At 61.2% G+C, this 22,491-nt stretch overlaps 1 protein-coding gene across 3 annotated transcripts in view; it reads right to left on the reverse strand.

Annotated features, from left to right (window-relative positions):
• Positions 1-22,491, reverse strand: part of ABR (ABR activator of RhoGEF and GTPase) — a 216,054-nt gene that overhangs the window by 15,565 nt on the left and 177,998 nt on the right. For all 3 annotated transcript variants that reach the window (XM_075561252.1, XM_075561253.1, XM_075561255.1), the window contains 2 exons: positions 19,903-20,000; positions 19,512-19,643 (listed from right to left, as the gene is read on the reverse strand). In XM_075561252.1, the coding sequence (XP_075417367.1) occupies positions 19,512-19,643; positions 19,903-20,000 (230 nt within the window). The remainder of the gene's footprint in view (positions 1-19,511; positions 19,644-19,902; positions 20,001-22,491) is intronic.

Genomic DNA, 22,491 nt, shown 5'->3' on the forward strand with positions numbered 1-22,491 from the left:
AAGGTGCAGGGCGGGAGTCTTAGAAAAGGACTCAACCAGGACGTCCGATGCTGGGGGCCCTTCCTGTGGCTCATGGCGGTGGTCCTGGCTGGCTCCCCCAACAAGTACACCGCCACAGTCACAGCTGGGTCTCCCTGAGGCACCAGAGCCAGCCTGTCATTGGGACAGACCACAGGCTTAAGACACGGTGGGGGGGGGGGAGGTAGAGAGGGGACTGGTGAGTGGGGGCGGGTGTTGTGGGAGCTGCAGAGCGAGCCTCCCTCGGGGAGGGTACTGGAGGACTCCGCCAACGTGGCTGCCCTTGGAGGAAATCCAGAGAGGCTCCCTCCCTCCCTCCCTCCCTCCCTCCTGGTTTCCAGCTTAGCAGGGCTCCGAAACCGTCAACCCCCCTTTCCCATAAGGTCTGATAAACCCTGCTCCTCCAGCCCTCACCCTGCAGGGGGTAGGGCACAGGTCAGGTCTTGGGGGTTCCCCTGAGGACCTGCAGCCTTGTTGGGCCACCCTCTCACTCCTGGCTGGCCCCACCACAGGCTTTCCCCAGCACAAGGAAGGTCCTCCGCGGGCAGCCCCTCTCCTCCCCCTCCTGGGAGCTTTGAAGTCCCAGAGGCCCACATATGGAAGAGGTTTAGCAGCTCTGAATGCGGCTTTTATTGAAGCCAGTTTAGTCCCAGGGCACCCACGTAGACCTGCCTTCCCCATGGCTCTGCATTCCAGCGCTAGGCCAAGCCCACGCACCCCTCCCCCAGAGCCCTGGGCCTGCCCTCCGTGTGTAGCTGGTCGGCCCACCATCCTGAAGACTCCACCTCAGGACCTGGCCTCCAGCTCTGGAGAGCTGCCCAGCCCCGAGCCACCAGGAGGCCAAGGGCAGGTGCAGAGGGGGGCAACTCTTGGGAAAAGGCACTGGTCAGGTCCCCAAAGGGAGGGTGTCCAAGAGGTGAGAGGCCCTCGGGGTCCGTCTGGGAGCTTCAAGTTCACAGTCACAGCCACGAGTGGTGTGGCAGGAAATAGGAGTCTTCTCGGAAGGAAACAGACTCCACCTTCCCGTGTCAGGCCAGGAGCCCTTTCTGGGTGAGGGAGGCGACAAGGGGCACTGGCCCCCTCAGGGGGGCTCCTCCCAGGTTCCCATCCCTCTGTCTCATCATCACAGGTAACTGGGGTGCTGCTGCTTTCTACACCGAGCTCCCTGCTCAGCAAGGTGAGGCCTGCTTCCTCAAGCACCCCACCCACGGCATTCAGTTCACCCAAGGCCTCCCAAGCTCTGGATCACTGTGGGTTCTGGCCTTCCCCCGGGAGGCCCAAGAGAGCAGACCCAGGGAGGGGCCCAGAGGCTGTGCTGGAGACAGAGGGATGGAGTCCCAGCTCAGGCAGGTCCACCCACTGGTTCCTGGGATCCTGCCTGGACCACTTGTCCAGGTGGTCTCTGGCCCCTCCCCACGGGGACTCTGGCTGGCAGGCCGCTGTGCCTGCGATGTGCTGTCTGCCCGCAGACCAGTCAAGGTGCAACCTCTCTCATTAATTACAGTCTTGGTTCCGACATGACTGCTCGGGGCAAGGACCCTCTCTGCCCCCCATCGCGGCCTGGTTTTATTTTCAGCATAGCACTCGCGTAATGTCTGACGCCGCCTATGGGCAGGGGGTTTCAGGAGAGTGGCCCCAGTGCCTCCCACGGGGAGGGGACCCTGTCAACACTCAGGCCAAATGAGCCACCTAGCCACAGAGGCAGGGTCTGTCTGCAAGGGCCCTGTCCGGGGAGGAGGCGAGAAGCCCATGTCCCTGCCTGCCTCTCTTCTAGAGGTGGCAAGTGGCTGGCCTGGGCCCAAGGGCAGCTTCAGGACCTTTCCCACCCGGCTCTCCCAGCATGCCGAGAGCTGAAGGCTGAGGAACAGGAATCTTGAGATATGGCCAAGATCATCACATGGACTGGATTGAGGAGATCATCCTGTTCAGCTCGCTCTCTGGACGGGTGCCAGAGACCCAGAGGGGTGAAGCAATGTGCCCAAGGTCGCATTGCAAGTGAAAACAGTATGCCCAAGACTAGAATAAGGAGGTCCCTTGACTCCTACCAGCCTGGTACCTTACTCGACCTGGCACCCTGGACCCTAAGAGCCTGAGGGGTGGGGTGCCCTAAGCTGGCCTCCGTGAGCAGGGATGGAGGATTCGGGGTCCTGTTGGGAGAGGGCTTGTGGCCACAGTGCAGGAGAGAGGGTTCAGACTTCTGGCTCACAGGACAGAGATCACCATGGGGCGACTGGAAGCCTCCTTGGCTCTCTGTAGGGGACCAGGGACAGCAGGGCCTGTGTCTAAGGCATGCTGGGCAGCAGGACCACTGCTGGATTTCCTGGGGAAGGGGCAGGCGGCCCCTGTGTTCTTCTGGCCTGCAGCCCCACGTGGCCAGGGCGAGGAACCCAGACAGCAACCGGTGGTGGATTCTCAATAGCCTGGTGACTGGCAAGGCCAGTCAGCAGAGGGCGGCAGCTCAGACAAGAGCCCAGCAAGTCCCCTCAACGGGCACCAACACAGGTTTCTGGGCTCTCCACCTGCTGGCCTAGGCCCGCGGAGTGCTTCTGCAATGCAGGACCGGGCAGCTCTGGCCTTTCAGGAACCACCTTGTTGGCAGGTTATACTGTGCTTGGTCAGGGGCCATCCACACACTAGGGCACCGGACCCAGCCTGGCTGACTAGCCAAGTCCCCAGTGGGGTCACAGACCTGTCAGCGAGCGCCCGGGCCTCTGCCTCCCTCCTCTCCTACTCCCACCCCAAGTGTTTGGGGGCACCTTGCCCAGTTCACTCAAAGCGGGGTTCCCACTTGGGCTGGCTGCCCACCTGGAAGTGACACACAGTTTGGCTCTGTGTGGGGCGGGAGCCCCTTGTTCTTCAGTGGGCTCCTGCTCTGAGCACTCTACCGGGCCTCTCTGGGGAACCAGCGTGGTGGGGAGGCAGGAGCATTGGTCCCAGGAGCCAGCGTGCCCACGGGCGGCTTGAGGGTTGGGAAAGTGCTGTGGGAAGCATCATGGCTTCGGGAATGCCATCAGGGGTCTCTGCCAGGGGGAGGTAGCTCTGTGCCTCTTCTAGCTCTGAGGGGCCCACAGAGGCTGGGAGGAGAGCCTGGGCAGACAGGCTGCGGGCTCCTTCTGGCCAACAGAGGGGCGGGGAGGGGGTCAACAGGACCAGCTTAGACTTCTTAGACATAGGCTCCGAGATCGTTCTTTGAAGCTCAGAGCCCGGTTGGGAAAGGAAGTCGGTCAGCTGGTCCGAGACATGCCTGCATAGCGTACCCCGTCCCCAGGTGGCTCCCCATGGTGACACCCCCATCTTGAAGGAGGACTAGTGGAACCCCTTATCAGAACTGGTGAGGACACGTGGGGGCCAGGCAGGATGCGCCTCTACTCCCCCAGCCAGACTCCAGCTTCTCCAGAGAAACTCCGTGGAAGCAGAGGTCTCTAAAGCCCCCCAAACAGAGACAGCAGCATCAGGCATGGCCCGCAGTTCTCTCATCCCTCCCGGCCTGGTCTGGGCAGAAGGATCTCCATCTTGGCCGGACAGCTCATCCGGGCCTCAATTTCCCCATCAGGCAAATGCATCTGCTCTGGCCCCACTTGGGGCCTTTTCAGGATGTCCACAAGCGAGCTTTGGTCAAGTCTCTGGAAGGGTCATGGTGGGTGGGACTGGGAGTCGCCCCCCCCCCGACCACCCCCATGCTGTCTAAGGAGCTGGACGCGGGCAGGATGGGACAAGAAAATAAAAAGAAGTAGAAATGGAGAAGTTGAATGCCAAGAGGACTGGCAGAACCCACAAACCCAAACGCCACGTGTCTCCCCTGCTCGTGGCTTGCTTGCACAACAAACCAACTGCCTAGCCTGAGGATGAGCACATCCCACACCCCTCGGAGCCCCACAGAGCCCCTGCCCCTCCCCGACCCCAGCATCTGGAGCTTCCTGGGCACGGGCCCACACAGGCCCCACAGAGGCTTGGGTTTACTGGTGGGCCTTTTCCGTCTGAACATATTGTTCACCTCCAGCCTGGAGTCCCCCGTTAGTGACTCCGTGCCTCCCAGAAGCCTTCCCTGAGCATTCCTGCAGGGGGAACACAGGTGTCCCCGGTGCCCAAGCCCCAAGAAAAAGTTAATGAGGGGTGCACCTTGCCTGCCACCCTTCCCTCACTCCACCCAAGTTGCCGCCTTGCTGCTCTGCCAGCTGCTCCACTGGGAGCCCGGTTCACTGAGGAACCAGGCTGGAGCCACTAGGGAAAGACCCACAGTGGGCAGCGGGCCGGTGCCACGGGCCCACCGGCTGGCCCAGGTGGCCTCAGCAGGGTGCACACCCTGTGTGTGTGACCGTGGCACACAGTGTCACACAGCATGTGTCAGGAAGCTGAAGCACCCGGCACACACCACATCCCCGAGGCCAGAGCACAGCTGCCAACCACCCCAGCTGCCCTGCCAGCCACCCTGGACCAGAGGTGCACAGTCAGACCCAGGGCCATCACCCAGCTGAGGAATTCCTGAAGTGGCTTCTTGGATGAGCCAGCCACAAAAGGCAAGGACGGGAAAACAGAAAGCCTGACACGGGGTTGGGTGGGGGTGGTGTTTCAAAAACTGTCCTCCACCTGCCGAGCACCTCCCCACAGGGCCAGGTAAACTGGAAGGGCCCTGGTGGGCTGGCACTGGGCCAGGTGCCTGCTGCATCAGTTCCCCGGGTTCATGACAACCTTGAGTCTGGGAGTGTTGCTAAGCTGTGGGCTGGTGTCTGCTGGCCTCAGCAGGGGCCGGGGTGGGCAGGTGGGGATGGTTCCACGCTGCCGGGCAGACAGCTGCCTCAGCACCAAGGGGTTCTGGCAGCAGCTGGGGCCAGCAGGGCTGCTAGCTTGGTCCCTGGGGGGAGGCTGAAGGTGACATGGGGCCAATACAGGATAGCTCTCAAGTTGCTGCCCTGCCCAGCACTTTCCAGGACTGATGTCACCTACGAGAGGTCAAGTATGCCCTGCTGGCAGGGGACAAAACAAAGCAGGGAGCCAAGAGCATTTCCTCTTGGCAGGTGTCAGGAACCCCGGCACTGGCCGCCCCTGAGGGCTGGCTGTGAGGGTCCCCTTCTGAGGTACAGGAGGGTCCCACCCCCCAACCACTCCCCACGCGCACCATGCACACCAGCTGCACCAGCCCTGGCCCTGGATGTCTCCCCAAGATTGTCCTTTGGTCCACCGAGCTATCAAACGCTCACTGTGCCCCGGAGGCGCATCTGGCTGTGCCCCGGAGGCTCACTGCCAGGACCCAAGGCCAGTCCAGGGGCAACATGCCCGGCTGCAGGTCCATGTGAGTCCATCTCAGACTGGAGTCCTGACCTGGGTCTGGGCTGTAGGCAGGGTCGCAGAGTGCACTGGGGCAGCCTTGGCTGAGCGACCTGCTGGATCAGGGAGCCCTTGGCACACTGAGCGAGTTGCCCAATACCCACTGGTATTGGGCCGGAGCTACCTGGGTGGCCGACAGCTGAGTAGCACCACTATCTCCTGTACAGCCCTCCCTCCTCCTGGTGGGCAATGAGCCCCACAGACACCCTACAAGGTGGATGGCATCCTCAACACAGGGCAGCATTGAGTGCAGGGGAGGGGGGTATACATGACATGACTAGCCACCCCAAAGGCTGTTCATACCCTGCCTGAACGCCAGAAGCCCCTCTTTCCCTGGGGCTGGCCGGGGCAGGCGCACAGAAAGCACCTGGCTGGGGCTGGGGGAGCAATGGTAATCCTCAAGGCCAATGCCAGCTAGGGTCAGGCAGGAGCGCTTCTCCTTTAAAGGGGCACCGGGGTCAGATAGGAGCAGCCCCCAACCTCCTCCTCAGTCCCCTCCCCCAAGGGCCCCCTGGCACCTTCTGGCGGAGGAGCTTGCTGCGCACCCGGCCCCAGAGCCGGGCGCCTGTGTTGGGCAGCCGCTTGCCACCGGGCTCTTCCAGCGGGTCCAGGCAGCAGCTTTCCAGGGGTCCGCACACCGCTGCCAGGCTGCACTCAGGCTGAGGCAGGACGTCCGTCATGCTAGCAGTGGCCCCGGTGGTGACAGCGGCTGGCTGGGCTTCGGTGGCCAGCTCCCCGCAGGCCTGGGCTCAGCCGGTGCCGGGAGAGCAAGCGGGGAGCCTGCCTGGAGCGGAGCTGTTACCCGAGCCGAGCAGTGCGCTCTGCTTTCTCCTCCCTCCCTTGGGCGGGCGTCCAGCCCTCCCTCCGCCCTCCCTCCCAGAGCCTGCAGCCTGCAGGAGGGTCTGGGAAGCAGCCTCCAGCTGCCAGCCGCCCACCCGCTGCACCTCACTCAGGCTCAGGGGTCTCATCTCCCTTCCCCCGCAGTCCATGGCTCCCAGGATACACAGAGTGCCAGTGCGAAGGGGGGGCACCCCACACCCCACCAATGGAAGTGGCTCAAAGGAGGTGCTGGAGACTGTCCTCTCCCCAAACCCCAACCTCCTGGCATTAACTCTTGGCAAGCTGGGGGCACCGCACACCACCAACTGGGCGGAGCCCTCCTCCAGCCCCTACTAAATAAAGTTTGACAAGCAGCTAACCACAATCCCTTCCTGGGTCCCGTGTTAACTCTTTCACTGCTTGGCTGCTCTAAGCCTGGAGGCTCTGAGGGTCTAGGGCATTAGTGGGAGGATCCAGGGTGGGGAGAGGTCAGGAAGGCCTCTTGGGGGCACAGTGGCAAGAGAGACACCTGGGCCATCCCCAGCTGCAAAGATCTCACACGGCCTGGAGTTCTGCTTCCTGAACCTCAAAAGCCCATGGGGTTGACCCTCCTACCGACCTACACTAAGGTGCCTCCCCCTCAATGCCAACTTGGTGACATGGCCATGACCATGTGGAAGGCACTGCCAGGGGTCGAGGGGGCCTGATGGCAAAGAGGCAACCAGTCACAACTCTGGTCCGGGCGCCTGGAAACCCAAAGTGGGTACTTGTCCTCAAGCCTCAGGTGAGTGACTGCGAAGAGTAAGAAACCAATAAGCTCACAAGGAAGCGACGCTCAGAGACGAGAGGCAGGCCTGAGCCCCTCACGGCCAGGCCACACACACAGCCCAGTGGAGACCAGGATGGAGCAGCTGAGAACCAGGCACAGGAGTTAGAAAGGTACACGCACTGTCAGTGCCAGCGCGGTCCTGGTCCCACGCGAGGGTTTTGAACCTCTGACTGGCTGCACTGGTGCCTCCCCGCTTCCGTGAGGCTGGGGTGACTGTCCTGTTTCACTCGGTGCACTCTCTAAAGGTGTGGAGGGTGCTGTGGAGTCAGGGGTCAGAGGCCAGCCCTGGGTATTCAGAATGCTCCTGCAGGGTTCTCAATCAGTCACTCAATCGATTGATTGATCGATGGCAGGGTTTGGTGGCAGCGTACTGAGTGGGTTTTTTGAGAAACAGCAGTTTCGTCCCACAGGTAGCCCAGAAAGAGTCAACCTAATTGCTGCACTAGCTGCCGAGCGGGCTGGCCCCACTACAGGCAGTCCTGCACAGCGAGGAATGAAACACTGCCTGGTCCTGCACCACTGCCACAATTCCCTGCAGGTCAGGTCACTGGGACCCATCGTTAAGTCTGTCATTGGCTGGTTTGGGGGCTCAGATCGCCGCATCTTTCTCCCTAGACCATCTTAGTCTGGAGGCACCACTAAAACTGTTTCAGCATCTTAGCTGCCCACAGCCCCCACTGTGGGGTGGGGTGGGAGATGGCTGTGCAGGAGATGTCCTGGCTGGGAACTGAACCAGAGTTTCCTGCATGAAAGGGAAGCCTTCTCCCACGGAGCCCCGCTGTCCCCCCATCACCATGGCTTCCCTTTAGTGAGCGAACAGGTGCAAGGCTAACCCTCCACCTGGGGTCACTCTCGTTAACCCTTTCAGCACCTTTTGAAGACAGCACGAGTACCCCCACCACTCAACACAGGAGGAAGCAGGGACTCTGCTGGCTGAGCTTCTCTCCCGAGGTCCTGAAGACCCCAAGCAGCTGGAGGGACATGACCTGAGGTTAGACAGCCCCAAAGCTCTGATCTCCCGGGGGCAGGGCCCTGGGGAGGGTCTGGGCTCGCTCAGCCTGCTGCAGGGGGTACCACCTTCCACACCCCTTCACAGGCAGGCCCAGCACGCACAGGGCTGGGCCACAGGCTCTTGTCCTGCTGAGGCTTGTAGAGCTCCTTCATGGTCTGAGAGGAGGCTGCCAAAGGCGGTGGTGGCGGGGGCGCACCCTTCAGTACCTGGGGGCAAGGGGGAAGCGCTGACGGGCACAGAAAAACACCTGTGCCCAGCTCTGACCTGAACCGCCTTTCCTGACCTGCCTCTCCTGGGGGACGTAGGCGTCACCTCCAAATGCATGCTTTCTCTGGTTGTCCACACCTCACTTCCTCCAGGAAGCACCACTCATTCCTTCACGCTTCATTTCATCACCCGTTCCTTTTGTTCAGGAGGCAGGGACAGAGGCCGGGGACTTGAGAGAGCAGAGCCTACTGCCCGTGTTGACAACGCCGAGAGCCCGAGACAGGAGCCGAGCCATGGACCCAAGCACCTCTGAACAGGAAGGGAGAGTCACCTGTGCACCGGGCACGGATCAGCCATGCACCCATGAGGCACCGAAGCAAACCCAAATCCAAACTGACTGCCACTGAGTCCACGCCGATGCGTGGCGCTCCCATAGGAGAGGCTAGAGCTGCCCCTGTGGGTTCTGGAGACTGCGTCTCTGCATAGGAGAAAGCTTTCTCTTTGCCCAACGGGGCGGCTGGTGGCTTCAAACTGTTGACCTTGCCGCCCGAGGTGTAACCACCACTACGCCACCAGGGATCCTGGTGCACACGTGAGGTGCGCAAGGCCTCATTCATCTGTCCTCAAGAACTGCGCCAGGCGAAGGCGGCACAGAAAGAGTGTCAGGCAAGTACAGAGGAGGGAACGTGAGCCAGGAGCTGAAGAGCCATGGGGAAAAGCATCACCCCAGCAGGACCCCATCTGTACCCCAAGTCCCTCCAATAAATGGGCACTTGGCCGGCTGTGTGGCTGGCGGTGAAGGCCCCATTATAATTGCCTACACATTCGCTCACTGCGGAGGCAGCGCTGTGCGATGGCCTCCAGGACTGGCCTCGCGCCAACTTCTCAGGTTCTCTCCCTCGCACAGGGTCACTGTCCGGGTGCAGTTGAGTTGGGTGGGAGACTGTGCCAGGTGCCCCTCTCCCCCACCTGGTACGTGGGAGGAAGGCGGTGGGGCAGATTCTGTTCCGCAAATCCGACACATGTCTGTCTTACGAACCCCAGGCTCAACATTTGTCTGGGCAAAGCAAGCTCCGATTGGAGGAGAGGTGGCCAACCGGTCTCCATGACGACCTAAGCGCCTTAGCAGATGGGGACCTGAGTTGGGAGGCCCTTCCCTGGAGATGTCCTCTCTCCTTCCTCCCCGGGGGCTGGGGGCTTTCTGGGGGGCAGCGTGGCTATGCAGCCTCTTCCCAATGCCTGGCACATCCTGGAGTCGGTGGTCTAGAAGCAGGGCGGGGGGGGGGGGAGGGGGACATGCCAGACCGAAGTTCCTCAGCAGCCTGCATTGGGGTCCATCCAGTCAACAGCCCTCTCAGGACCCACCCCATCTTCCTGGATGTCCCAGGAAGTTCCCCAGCCTCGTCTCATATGGGAGGAGCTGACACAGAGGACAGGTGAGGGCCCCCTCCCTGGACAAACAGCCTGGGTGGCAAGACCCACACGAGCAGATGTCATTGCCTTTGGAATGAAAAACATTCCTAGTGGACCGTCCCCCATCTTCCCTCATCAACCCTGCAGGCTCTCTGCCAGAGGAAGGAGAGGCGCCGTCCTGGGGAGGTGCCCTTGGGAAGTGGGGGGCCCTGCCACCTGGCGTAGCTGGGACTGAGGTGGAATCAGTGTCGAGTGATCAGCATTGCATCGCTGGGGAAAAGTTCAGCAGAGAATAATACTCGGCCCAGACAAGTGGGCGGGACGGGGAGAGGCGGCCCCCAGTGCTGCCTTGGTGACAGAGGCAGTGGGGACAGCTTCCAGGCAAATTATCCAGCCTGTGAACACAAGGAGCTGGCGGGGGAGGGGAAGGGGATGAAGACAGGAGCTTTCTCAGAATGCTGCTGTCCCTTCTCTGGAGTGACCTCCTTTCCCTCGAGCCCCAGCTGGGCCCCCAATCCCTGTCCTTCTTCTCTAGCTCAAATGCCTCTAAGCCGGGAAAAGGGGGTTTCTGAGCAGCCATGGGCACCCCAGCAAAGCCTGCCTGGGAGCAGGGGCGAGGGGAGAGCCGCAGAAGACCACTCCAGAGTCCCAGTGTAGGAGCTCGGAGTCCAAGAGGAGGCAGAGCATAAAGAGCAAGAGGGGGTGGTGTGGGGTCTGCCAGGAGCCCTCCTGTTGTCCCCAGGGAAGAACAGGGCTGGTGGCAGAGTCTGAGGTCCTGAGAGCCTGCAGGAAGGGAGCCGTGGGAGCAGGCGGAGTCTGACCCAAGTCAGGAGGGGGAGTCCAGTCTGGGAGAAAGGAGGGGTCTCCAGCCAATGCTTCCTGAGGATCTGCAAAGCCCAAAACCTTCCCTAGACCCAGAACAGGATGCTAGACTCCAGGTGGCTGTGCAGCCGGCAAGTGTTGAGCTCCCGCTAAGCAGCAAGCGCTCTGTGTGCTCCACTGCAACCTTCCTGGAGAGGTGGGTGCTGGTGGCTGCAGACAGGTGCCCAGGGTGGGCTCCAGGTGTTAGCGAAGGGGCAGCCAACATGAAAAGCAAGTCACACTCCCCAGTCCAAACTAAAACTGCCCCAGGTACCCTGTGACCCCCACCAGCTCCCCAAGTGGGCTGCACCCACAACTTCCCTGTCCACTCAGCCCAGCTTCTAGGGGTGCTTGGTGGTCCCAGGTGCCTGGCAGAGGCTGGAAGAGCCCAAGAGCTTGTTCCCTAGTCCTGGCCGCACCTTCCTGGTCAAACCCCCCCAAATCAAACTCTTAGGCATCAAGTTGATTCCGACTCATGGCGACCCACAGGACAGGGTAGAACTGCCCCCTCTGAGTTTCTGAGGCTGTGACTCTTACGGGAGAAGAAAGCCTGATCTCCTCTCCAGTGGAGCGATTGGTGGTTTTGAACTGCTGACCTTGTGGTGAGCTGGCCAACGTAACCCATGACATCACCAGGTCTCCGTGTCCCTGGCAACCCCTGGTGACTCCCCGGCACATTCAGGCAGAAAACAAAGGGCAGAAAATCCACATAAGCCTTTAGGGACATCTTGCTTCTCTACAACCAAAGCACCCAGGGGCAGAGCAGGCAGGGCACCCAGCCACACACCATCTGTTCTTTCTTGTCCCCTGGACATGGGTCCTGGCCGGAACCAATACCTGGATTGGATGCCCCGGTCCCTTGGTTGCTACACCCAACAGGGAGTGTGCCCCAGCACAAGGGGTGGGGTTATGATCCGGACATGCACAGGGCTTCCAGGGCCACAGGCCCAGCAGCTTGGGGCAGGCGGCCCTGAAGCCCCAAAGCATGTCAGTCTTCGGAGCCTCGTGTGCTTTATCCTTCTCTATCAGGCAACTCCCTTGCACGCAGCCCTGAGCTCAAACGGGCCAGGCAGTCTGCGCACAGTAGGGCCCACCCACCTCCTGCATAGCGGCAGCACTGTCTTAGGCCAGGCACGGAGTCCACACCTGTCAGACCAGACATTTTGGGATTTTTTTTTTCAACTGAGTATCCCTTTCCCTTCCCCCCCCCCCAAATAAAACCTTCAGGCAAAGTGTTCCCAGCCCCGTCAGGGAGAAGCAGACACAGAGGGGCCTCCTGCTTGCCCAGCCCTCCTGTCCATTCTCCATAACCCCCACCCGAGGTTTTCAAAGCCCTCCCAGGAGGGTTTCCTTATCAGCCAGACTGGTGACTCTGGGTCACCCTGGCCCTGGGGTCACATTGGGGTCTGTCCTGAAGCCACTGCAGCTTGGGGTTCCCCTTCCAGGGAACGGGCAGCCCTCCTGACCCATCCAAGGATGCACCCCAGCCCCTCAGTGTCATGGCAAAGAACCTGGCACTGCGGCACGGCCACACCCACAGGCTTGGGGAGACCCAGAGCCCACCTGAAGTGTCCCCCTGTGGGCATTCCCACCAAGCCGCAGCCTAATTCAGGAAGTCCCCGGCTGGTCTTCAGCTCCTCACCGAGACTCCACAGCCCACACCGCCATGAACTCACTGCTGCCCACACAGCTGGGTGGGGATGCACCCAGAGGCCACCTGAGGTCACCCTGAGAGCAAGCAGTAGGATCAATCTCAGGGTCTGGCCTTGACACCAGGGAGCCTGGACCGCCCCCTCACGCTGTTTCAGAGCTGTAGAGGAGAGCACCCCTCTTTTGGTTTCCAACGAGGATGAGTGCTGTCAGGGCCCCAGCGTCTGCTCTGTCTGCTACAGCCCTGGGGGAGCCAGCACCAGGTTTGTCACCAAGGTGGCCTTCCCATGGTGGGGGTGGGCGGGGAGGGAGGAAGGGAAGCTGGAGCTCCAGCTGCTTCCTGTCTCCAGAAGGCCCTGGGCAGAGGCGAGGCGCCTCCAAATCAGGAATACCTGGGGGACGGAGGCGGCTCCGCAGAGGCGGGAGGTCTGCAGGACAAAACTGGGCAGTGGTGGGTGGATGCTGTCGCTGGCTCCTGCCCTGGCTCAGCCAGGGCCGCGGAGGGACCCAGACCTGCCCTGAAGAGGGGCAGCAGGTGGGGCTGGAGAGCACTTGCACAGAGACAGCTGGTTGGGCACAATGGCTCTAGTCACCAGGGCTGCTTGGGGTGGGGTGGGTGGTGCAGAACTAACCCAGTGCCCTCAGGATGGCACCTTGCTGAAGGCAGAAGGGGGAAGAGCCCTGTAGGTGCCGGGGGTAGCAGAGATGGGAAGCATGAAACATATAGGCAGATGAGTCCCCTCGAGGGGTCTGCCCAGGCTGGGGACAGAGTCAGGCCCATGTGCCAGTGAGGGGGGAGTGCACATCAGTGTGGCCGCCCTGGTCCAGGTTCTGAGAAGCGGCCAGAAAGGGAGACATTCCCTCACCCGTCTTGCCAACAGATAGTCTCCCAGCATCCTGCCCTGCCCTCCACCACAGCAAAACCAGGCCTCCCCCCAGGAGCCCAGCCAGGGCCAGAGTGTCCCCTCAGCCTGGCCCTAGGAGGGACCCATGTACTCTCTTGGTCCCAGAGCGGTAAGGGGCTCCAGGCTCACCAGGCCAATGCCCCAGAGCCAGGCGCCCAGGCTAGCCGAGCTGGCCCATCCAACCTCTGGGCGAGTCAAACGGGGACAACAGACCCCTCAGGGGCCAGCTGGGGAGCTGGGGTGGGGAGCTGTGGCCTCCTGCCCCAGCAGGCTCCAAGTCCCCTCCTGCTCTCTGCAGAGTAATTGAAACCAGAAGCAGCTACAAAGGGCCCTTGTTCCCGGATCCTCAGACACGCGACGCTCTCCTCAGACACGCGACGCTCCAGCCTGGGCGGCACCAAGTCAAGCTGAAGAGCTCCTCCCAGGGGGACGCTGGAGCTGCTGGGGCCTGGGGTCAACGCAATCCCGGGAGGGCCCCTGCGCTGGCTGCTCTGCCCTCTTGGTGGTCAGTGAATCAGAACTCCATGAGTCTCATCAGGTGAAGACAATGGAGTCAACCAAGTCAGCCTGGGGCCCAGCCACAGGGACGGGGGTCCTCGCAGTTGACAGGGTGAGTGTGTATGGGTGGGGGGCTGCCCAGTGAGCTGCCCCCAGAAGTGAGAGGACAGGGTACCTGGGCCTGCTGACTTAGAATGCAAAGCTGGCCTCTGTCGTTGGCCAGGCACTGACTTGGCGCCAGGCTCTGTGCCCAGGGCTTCATGAGCCCATTGTACAGGCGGGGAAACTGGTGCAGAGGCAAACTCATTCTCCCTGTCCTCATGACTGCCGGGTGGAAAAAGAGAGGTGAACCTCCGCTGTCTGGCCTCAATGTCCGTCCCGTCAGTCCAGGCTGGGAGGACTCTCTTGCGCTGTCTCCACTAGACGGGCAGCACAGGGCACAGGAGAGGCACTCACAAAGAAGCAGGGCCACAGGGCTCAGGGCAAGCCCACCAGGTGCCCAGCTTGGCCCTGGCCAGCTCTGACACACTCTTCCTCCCAACTTCATGGCAAGTCAGAGTGGGAAGGATCATCCCATTTAACAGAGGAGGACACGGAGGTTCCCAGTGGTCAGACTCCTCCCTGAGGAGTCCAAACCTCTCCCTGAGGGGAGGGCCCAGAGAACCTTCAAGGAAAGAGGAGCCAAGGGGTGGGATGCTTGCCCTGGAGGCATCTAACAGCTCCTTCAACCACAAGAGCCTAGTGGTGCCCCCTACCTGCCCCTCGGGGTTGGGGCCCTACTCCTGGGTTACAGCTGGAGAGATGGAGAGCCCCTGGCCTCTGGTGCTCATTGGAAAGAAAGAGGATCTAGATTTTGTCAGCTCTGTCCACCTGGGCCTGGCCCTCGTGAGGTTCTGAGGGTCACTCACCACAACCCTGACCCCTCACACACACACCCCCAAGGTCCAAGAAATGATCCCCAACCCTTCCCTTAGGACACAAGCTTTGGCTTCAGAGGGGGAGAGGACAGAGAGGGGGCACTCATCAGGCCTGAGCTTTCCCACCAGGGGCACCCCCCCCCCCGCCACCCAACACACACTCACTCACTCACTCACTCACTCACCCACCCTTCTTGGCTTGTAACACGGCTCCTTCCTGCCCCTGGGTTTTCAGCCCCTTCTGAGCCTCCTGGGGAAGTGAAGCTGTCATTCCCTGGTCCCTGGCTATGGCTAAGCTTGTTGGGTGGGGGTGGGAGGGAGGAAAGGGGGGTGCAGGGGAGAGGGGAGGGTGCAGAGGACTCCTCTGCTTAGGTAGCTCTGTGGTCTCTAACCCTGTCCAGTCTGGGGTCAGTGGCAGGGCTGAACTGTGGGGCTCACAGGGGGAGCTGGCCCAGCCAGCCAAGAAGGGCCAGGCCCTGGGAACATGCTAATCATCCAGGGCTCAGTCCCAGCAAGGCTAGCACATCTGGAGCTTGGAGCGACAAATGGATGGGCACAAACAAGCGAAACTCCCTGGGGACCAGGAAGCCCTCCTTGCTTTGCTGTGACCTGAGGGAAGGGTGGTGAGGAGGAGGGGCCTGAGAGAGAAGCTGGGGGCCATGCTCCCTGGTCAGGAGAAGGAGAAGAGGGCCGGTCAAGGAGGGCGGGTCTTCTGCTTCATTTGTCCTGAGACAAAGGACAAGACCTCTGACAGCCACAGATGGGCACCCAGCCCCAGCCCTGGCAAGGGGCACTTTCACTCTCTTGTTCCTCTAGTAGCTGGCCAGGTGTGACCACCTGGGGTGGGACACAATACTGAGGGATCCAGCAGCCATGTTACTCACCCCCACCCCTTTTATATTTTTTTAAAAGTTTTACCAGTACTGCATCTGCACATCATTCACACTCTCTGGCCTCACTGCCCTTCACCCTACAAGCGCAGGGGAAATTCAATGGCCTCTAGGGTCCCTTCTCGAGAGCCCGGCAGTGCCCGTGGTGGTGTGCTCAACCACCGACCAAAAGGTGGGGGTGATGGAGCCTGCCCAGAGGAGCCTCAGAAGAAAGGCCTGGCGGCCTGCTTCCAAAAGATCACAGCCCTAAAAACCACCCTTGGGAGCCCCATCTACTCTGCACACAGCCCGTGGGGTCGCTACGAGTCAGAATGCACTAGATGCCGATGGCAACTGTTTGCTGCTTTTAGGACCCCGTCTCTGCTGGTGCAGCGATCCGAGAGGTTGGCAGTTCAGATCCCAGCTGCTCATGGGGAGGACGGGACTATCTCCCCCATGGAGAAACGGGGCTCTTCTCCGTCCCCCGGGTCCCCGAGGGGCGGAATGGATCGACTGCAGCAGAAGGCTAGGTGAGGGCTGGGTGCAGCTGGGTCCTGGCAGTAAACACTGTGGCTCCTCTTCCGTCCTTCGAAGCCTCCACCTTTCTCCTGGTGCTGCTCACACGGCCTCTGCCCGCCCGGCCCCTCCGCCCACCCCCCAGGGGCATTCCTACCTCCCTACCCTGGCAGGGCCACTGGTACCCCCGCCCTGTTGCCCGACTCCCTTCTTCAGATGCAGGCCTGCCCACTTTCCAGAACCACGCAGCGCCTCCAGTCGATTCAGTGTTTCTAATCATATGCTCAGGAAAGATCATGACAAAGACTACCTACACACTTGAGGTAATAAACCACCAATAGGTACACACGGTGCGCTATGATTGACACAGTATGAAAACGTGCACACCTGAGGGCGGGGAAAGGCCGCCGTGGGCGTGTGTGTGTGACGGGGGTGTGGTTGTGACTGCTCTTCACGGCACGTGGCTGTTCTAACCCCAGCGTGGTATTTAGCTAATGGAAGATACCCAGGGCTCAGGCCCCTCGCACTGGGCCGCCTCCCCAACAGTGGCCGCCTGCAGGCCTCCGGCACACCCTTCCACCTCATTCCTCATGGACCGGACCATGGGGAGCAGTACAACTGCCAGGAGGGAGGGCATGGAGCTGCCCCGGTTCAAATCCCGGCTCCCCTGTTCCCGGGCTGCCCACAGCCCTGACCAGGATATCTGATCCCCTCAGAGCCCCAGCTTCCTTATCTGGATAAGGGCGACAGCACCCTGCACCCAAGGCCACTGGGAAGGTCCCCGAGAGAACAAGGGGACACATCTAGCACAGAACCCTGCTGCCATCCAGTTCATCCCGGTCCGCAGTGACCTACGAAGGGTTTCAGAGCCGGTGAGGTTTCACAGGGACCGGCCGCCTCATCTTGCTCCTGCAGAAGGCTGAGAGGGTTTGAACCGTCAACCCAGTGGTTTCCAGACCTTGTCCCTTAGCAGCACCATCACCAGGCCTCCATTAGCACAAGGCTGAGCTCACAGCTGCAGCTGATGCCATCCCCCACTGTCCTCTTGGGGCTGGCGGCTGCTCTCACACCCGGCGGCCCTGGCACTATGGGATGAAGCGCTCTGCTCCGGTCCCTGGTGGCGGTCCCCGAGTGCCCTCCGCTATCACAGCGGGAAACACTTTGCGGTGAGTCACAAGTCCAGTAAAATAACCCCGCGTCCTGGGAACCCACGAGCTGCCACAGTGCATACTGCCTAGCGGCTTGGCATGTCAACACTCTAGACGATGCACGTGCCTTTCGAATCTGACAGACCTGCGCCTCTCGGGGTGGCTAGGTGCACCGGCGCCCTCTCCCCCCTTGCTCTCTTGCACACAGGCTCATGATGCGTCCCCCCCCAGGTGGCGTGCATCCACCGGGTGGCAGGAGCCTGCTCAAGAGTAACAGGAAGGACCCCCTGCAGCCACAGGAAGCCGGAAGCTCACCTTACACCAGGGGGAGGGACCCTGAGGCTGACCACACCCTGGCTCCTCCTCCAGGTGACTAGCCCTCCACCCAGGCTAGGACACCCCTGATAATAAAGATGTGGGCCACAGGACCCAGGACCGGCCTGCACACTGTCAGCAGGGCACCTGGACCAAGGTGCTTCCACCCACTACCAGTGTCCTCGTTTGTAAAATGGGAGGTCACTGTCCTTGCAGGGGATGGGCTGTCCTACTGATGGGCCACGCACGCGGGAGCTGTTTCCCACAGACCCCCCGCCCTGAGTCCGGCCATCCTTGGGGGCTCCTCGGATCAGGGGACACTGGACAGCACACCTGAGAGAGCAGGCCCATACCCTCCCGATCCGTAAGGCAGCACTGTGGCTGAGGACAAGGAACTGTGCCTATGGGGAGCCGAGCCTTGGGAGAACCTCAAAGCCCCCACAGCCTCTGACTCATAGGTTCAGGTCAGGGGGCAGCTCTGTGTTTCTATCCATGCCAACTCTCAGGTCTTCCATGTCCCACAAAGTGAAACACGGAAACATTTCCTTTTCAGCCTGTTTTCTGCTCTGCCAAACACAACCTGGCCTCCCTCTGCTCCTGTATTCAAGACCTGGGCTGGCCGGAGGCGAGAGCAGGCACCACGGAGCAGGTCATGCAGTGCCGAGGGCCCCCCAGGCCCACTGAGCTGGCTGCCCGGACGCCCCCTTTAACACCTTCCATTCCGTGGCCACCATGGCCTAGGGAGTGTGGGCCAGACATGTCTCTTAACTGGGGGTCCCCTGGGGCAGAGTGGGCCCCGACCTTGCCTCTGCTCAGCCCACAGGTGGAGGTGGATCTCCCACAGGTGGAGGTGGATCTCGCCTCCCTGCAGAGAAGGCTCCCGACACTGAATGTAGAGAGTTCTTTCTTGTCAGCCCCGTTTCCTAACCCCTGAAGGACTGGCTGGTGGTTGCCCAGCAACAATCTCCCTGGCGACAGTACAGGTCCCACAGCATCAGTGTGCTCAGGAGCGTGGGGCGACTCGAGGCAGGCGGCCAGTGCCCCCTCCACCCCAGCGGGCACGCCCTCCCTCTTGAAGCACTGGAACCTGAGGCAGGTGCAGAGAGCAGGAGGCCCACACAGGTCCCCAAGGGGCAATGCCATCACAGGCATCCGCCACGAGCCAGATACCTGGGCAGTGCTGTCCCAAGGACACAGTGACGAGGGTTGGGAGAGGTAGAGGGGCAGACACAGGAAAGATGGGACTGAGGGGGTGGGGTGGGGACATGGGATCCAGGAAGGTGCGTGGATGGCAATGGATGGACAGAGATAAAACACATCTCAACTGCCGAGTGGAAAGCTGACGGTGTACTCTGTCCACCCCCGCCCCCCATCCACCAGGAGACATGATGACACAGAAAGCACCAGCTGTCAAGCTGCAGTCTCAGCAAGGCATCCCCGACGAACACTTTCCCGGAAGGACAGCCCGCAGCCGGCCGGCTGTGACCAGGCCATCACGGCTCCTGCTGCCTGTGGCCCAAGCCTGGGTGCCCAGGGGTGGCCCTCCTTGATCTGCTCACAGAAGCCACTCCCAAGGCGGGCCACTCACGGGCACAGCTCCATGCCAATGCCACCTCCTTACCCCCGAGGCCCGGGCCCTCCTGACGGATGAACAGCAGCCAGCGACAGTGCCGGACAAAACCCGTTCCGAAGACCCAGGCTGCAGACAGCGCCCTTTTACCCCATAGACATTTGCTGCACAGGGAAGGCAGCCGAGGCCCAGAGAAGTGGCTCTCACCCAGGGTACACCCAACATGGAGGAGGAGCACCCAGTGTGGACCTCAGAGCAGTCATAGGCCGCCCCCGGCCCCCATTCCAGGGCCTCAGCTGGATTCGCGCCCCTTCCAGCTGGATGGCAAAGGCTCGAGCGAGCCCCACGCCTCCTCCCACGCCAATAGCAGATGCTTCTCAACACGGTGTTCAAGAAAAACATCATCAACCCACTGGCAGGTGAGAGCCCAGGTCGCTGCTACCTGAGCCGGGCACAGACACAGCTGGGAGCAGACCCACACGCGAGCCTCTGGCCAGCAGAGAACTGGACCTTTCCTCAACCCGGCTTTAAACCCAAGTCACCAGCGGGACGGCAGGCGGCATGGAGGAAGGGCTCCTTCCTCACAGGCTCCACCTCTTAGCGGCAACTCCAGCCTCCCCGTGGTCCCGGGACCCTCACCTGGATCTGCCCTTTGCCCATGATCTTGTCCACAATCTCGTTGTTGTCCTTGTTGACCTTGGTCTTGTCACAGCACTTCTCGTAGCACAAGATCCTCAGGGACTGTGAGCCTTCCAGTTCTATCTCAAACTCCTGCAGAGAGACAGGGCAGAGAGCCCTGAGTCTCTGGGGCCGGGGCCCACAGCCTCCTGCCCGCAGGGCCAGCTACAAGGCAAACCGGGGCTCCCAGGGACCGCCAAGAAGGGCCCTGTGGGGGCCCGAGCTGAGACAACGCTAGCCTCAGAGGCCGAGCGAACGGAGTGCAGGGCCCGTGGGTTAGTGGGCATGGCAGCCCAGTCAGCAGGCGTGGCCATCCTCAGTGGGCAGGACCCCAGTCGTCCCTTGCACTCACCTCGTCCCACTTGGGCTCTGTTGTGTCCCGGAATACCCTGGTCTTGGCTTTGCTGACAAAATAGCCGAAGGAATCCACCTCCAGGGTGCAGTACAGGTCTGTGGGGGAGGGCCGGGAGACACCCGGCCAGCGTGAGGTTCAGGGACAGAGCCTCTGTCCTTCCTAACATCCCAGCCCCTCCCTCCCTACGCTCTGCCCACCCCCCAGCCTCCCTGGCTGGCCCCCACCTCCCCAGTCTTGACCTCCACCCCACCCAGGCCCTCTCCAGGCTTCCCGGGCCAGAGAGCCGGAGGAAGCTGCGGCTTTTCCGCTGGCATTTGAGGTCACATCACTAAAGGGCATGGTGGTACAGGCTTGGCCTCTGGCTGAGTGACCCCAGATCACTGTGACAAGCAGAGAGCCCCCCACTCCAGCCCCATTGCAAAGCTCCCTTCTGCTTTCCTTTTGCCGTTCACAGCTGGGGGCCCCAAGACCCTCTGCCCTTGCTCCCTGCCACGCCTCCTGCCGGGACAACATGAGCCCCAGGCAGGCTCTCCTCCCGTGGGGAGTCCTGGATCCCAGACCAGGGCCCAGGGCACTGTGGGGACAAGAGCGCAAAGCTCTGGCCTTGGCCCAAGCTGAGCTCCGGGCAGCTCACTGGTGTGGGGCTGGGGCGTTCCTGCGTGTCTGTGTTCTTTAAGGCTGAACACTTTCTCTTCTCTACCCACAGACTTCACTGACGGGCTCAGCCCTGGGGCCACTGGGGCCCCTGAAAACCTGCACACTCCATTGGTGAGGCAGGCATGACACAGCCTTGCAGCCCCTGCCCCAAAGGAGCTCCCAAGGTGGTTTCCCTAGAGGATGGGGAGAGGTGGGGGAGGGGTCACATGGGGTACCAGGGGGCAGAGGGTAGAGGGCAGCCATGGGGCACAGGCCACCCAGCTCCCAAATCACGGGAGGGAGCAGAGCTGACTGAGGGGGTCTCAGCTGGACGCAATGCCAAGCAGACACACGTGGGCATGGAAGCCAGGGTCATGGACAGGTTAACAATGACTGGTGCCCAAGCCCACAGGCCTGTCTCTGCTGGAGCGGCATGTGGGTTGGAGGCTGGCAGATGGTGGCAGTGAAGTGCAGGGGTCCCCTGGTGTCATCCAGGAGGCCCAGGGTGAAAAGTGAGGGCTCTCTGGGCCTAAGTCCCACTTCTGCTGCTTAGCCAAGGAACCTGGGCAGCCGCCCTACGTGCCGTGCCGCAGCTCCGTCCTCTGTGATGTAGCGGGCACCAGGCTGTGGTAGAGGGCCGTGCCAAGCTGGACTGGTGCCTTGAGTCTGAAGGAACCCTCGGGAGGGTCAGGGCCAGCAGGAACTAAGGGCACCCAGAGGCCCAGGCCCTTTCTAACCACCCGACCTGGTTTGGGAGGTGGAACACCTGCCCTGGGGAGTGGGATGCTCCCCCAGGCGGGCCTGCTCCTCAAGGGTGGTCCCCAGTCAACCGGAAGCAGGCGGAGGGAGGAGGGCCAAGCATCCGGCACCTTGAGGGTGAGGGGTGGCGCATCTCACCAGGTGGCCACAGGCTGAGGTGTGGCCTGCAGCCCCAGAGGCAGCACCCCCACCCCAAAAAACCCAGGAGACTGGGGATAGGGGTGGGGGGATGCCCAGGGGGCCCTGGTTACACTTCCTAAAGGAACAAGTTTGGGCTCTGCTGTCAGAAGGCATGGGTGTGGGGGAATCCAGGGCGGATGATCCCTTCAGGACCAGGGGTGTGAGGGGCGATACCGGGAGGGTAGAGGGAGAGTGGGTTGGAAAGAGGGAACCGATTACAAGGATCTACATGTGATCTCCTCCCTGGGGGACAGACAACAGAAAAGGGGGTGAAAGGAGAAGCCGGACAGGGCAAGATATGACAAAATAATAATTTATAAATTATCAAGGGCTCATGAGGGAGGGGGGAGCAGGGAGGGAGGGGAAAAAAAGAGGACTTGATGCAAAGGGCTTAAGTGGAGAGCAAATGCTTTGAAAATGATAAGGACAAAGAATGTGCAGATGTGCTTTATACAATTGATGTATGTATATGTATGGGTTGTGATAAGAGTTGTTTATGAGCCCCTAATAAAACGTTAAAAAAAAAAAAAGGCATGGGTGTGAGATCGCCTTCCCCATATGTGAGCCAAGGACAAATCACACGAGCCTCCTAACCTCGGGTTCACGCGTGTCACGTGGGGTTGGGAAGAGCACCCGCAGAGGGGTGCCAGGAGGACCAGAAAAATGCTGAGTTGGAAAAGGCTTTGAACAGGCCAAGGCTCTGGCCACCTGCTGCCCATGTCCCCTTTCTCTCCAGTACCCAGTAAGGTGCCCAGGCAGCCAGGAGGCCCACGGTAAACGAGCGAGTTCATTCATTGCCCTGAGCCCCTATCCAGGCAGAGATAAAGGAGGCACGGCCCCACCCTCAGGGAAATCACAGGTGGGGAAACAGATTATAATAATCGGCCAGCCGGCATAGCAGGTGCTGTAACCTCAGGCTGCCAGGTGTGAGGGGAACAGAGCGGGGAGGCTGGTTTACCCCGGTGCTCAGAGAGGCTTCCCACCATGTGTACCGAGCGACTGTGGACCACT

Source organism: Tenrec ecaudatus, chromosome 10 (genome assembly GCF_050624435.1).
Source record: "Tenrec ecaudatus isolate mTenEca1 chromosome 10, mTenEca1.hap1, whole genome shotgun sequence".
Taxonomy (NCBI): Eukaryota; Metazoa; Chordata; class Mammalia; order Afrosoricida; family Tenrecidae; genus Tenrec; species Tenrec ecaudatus.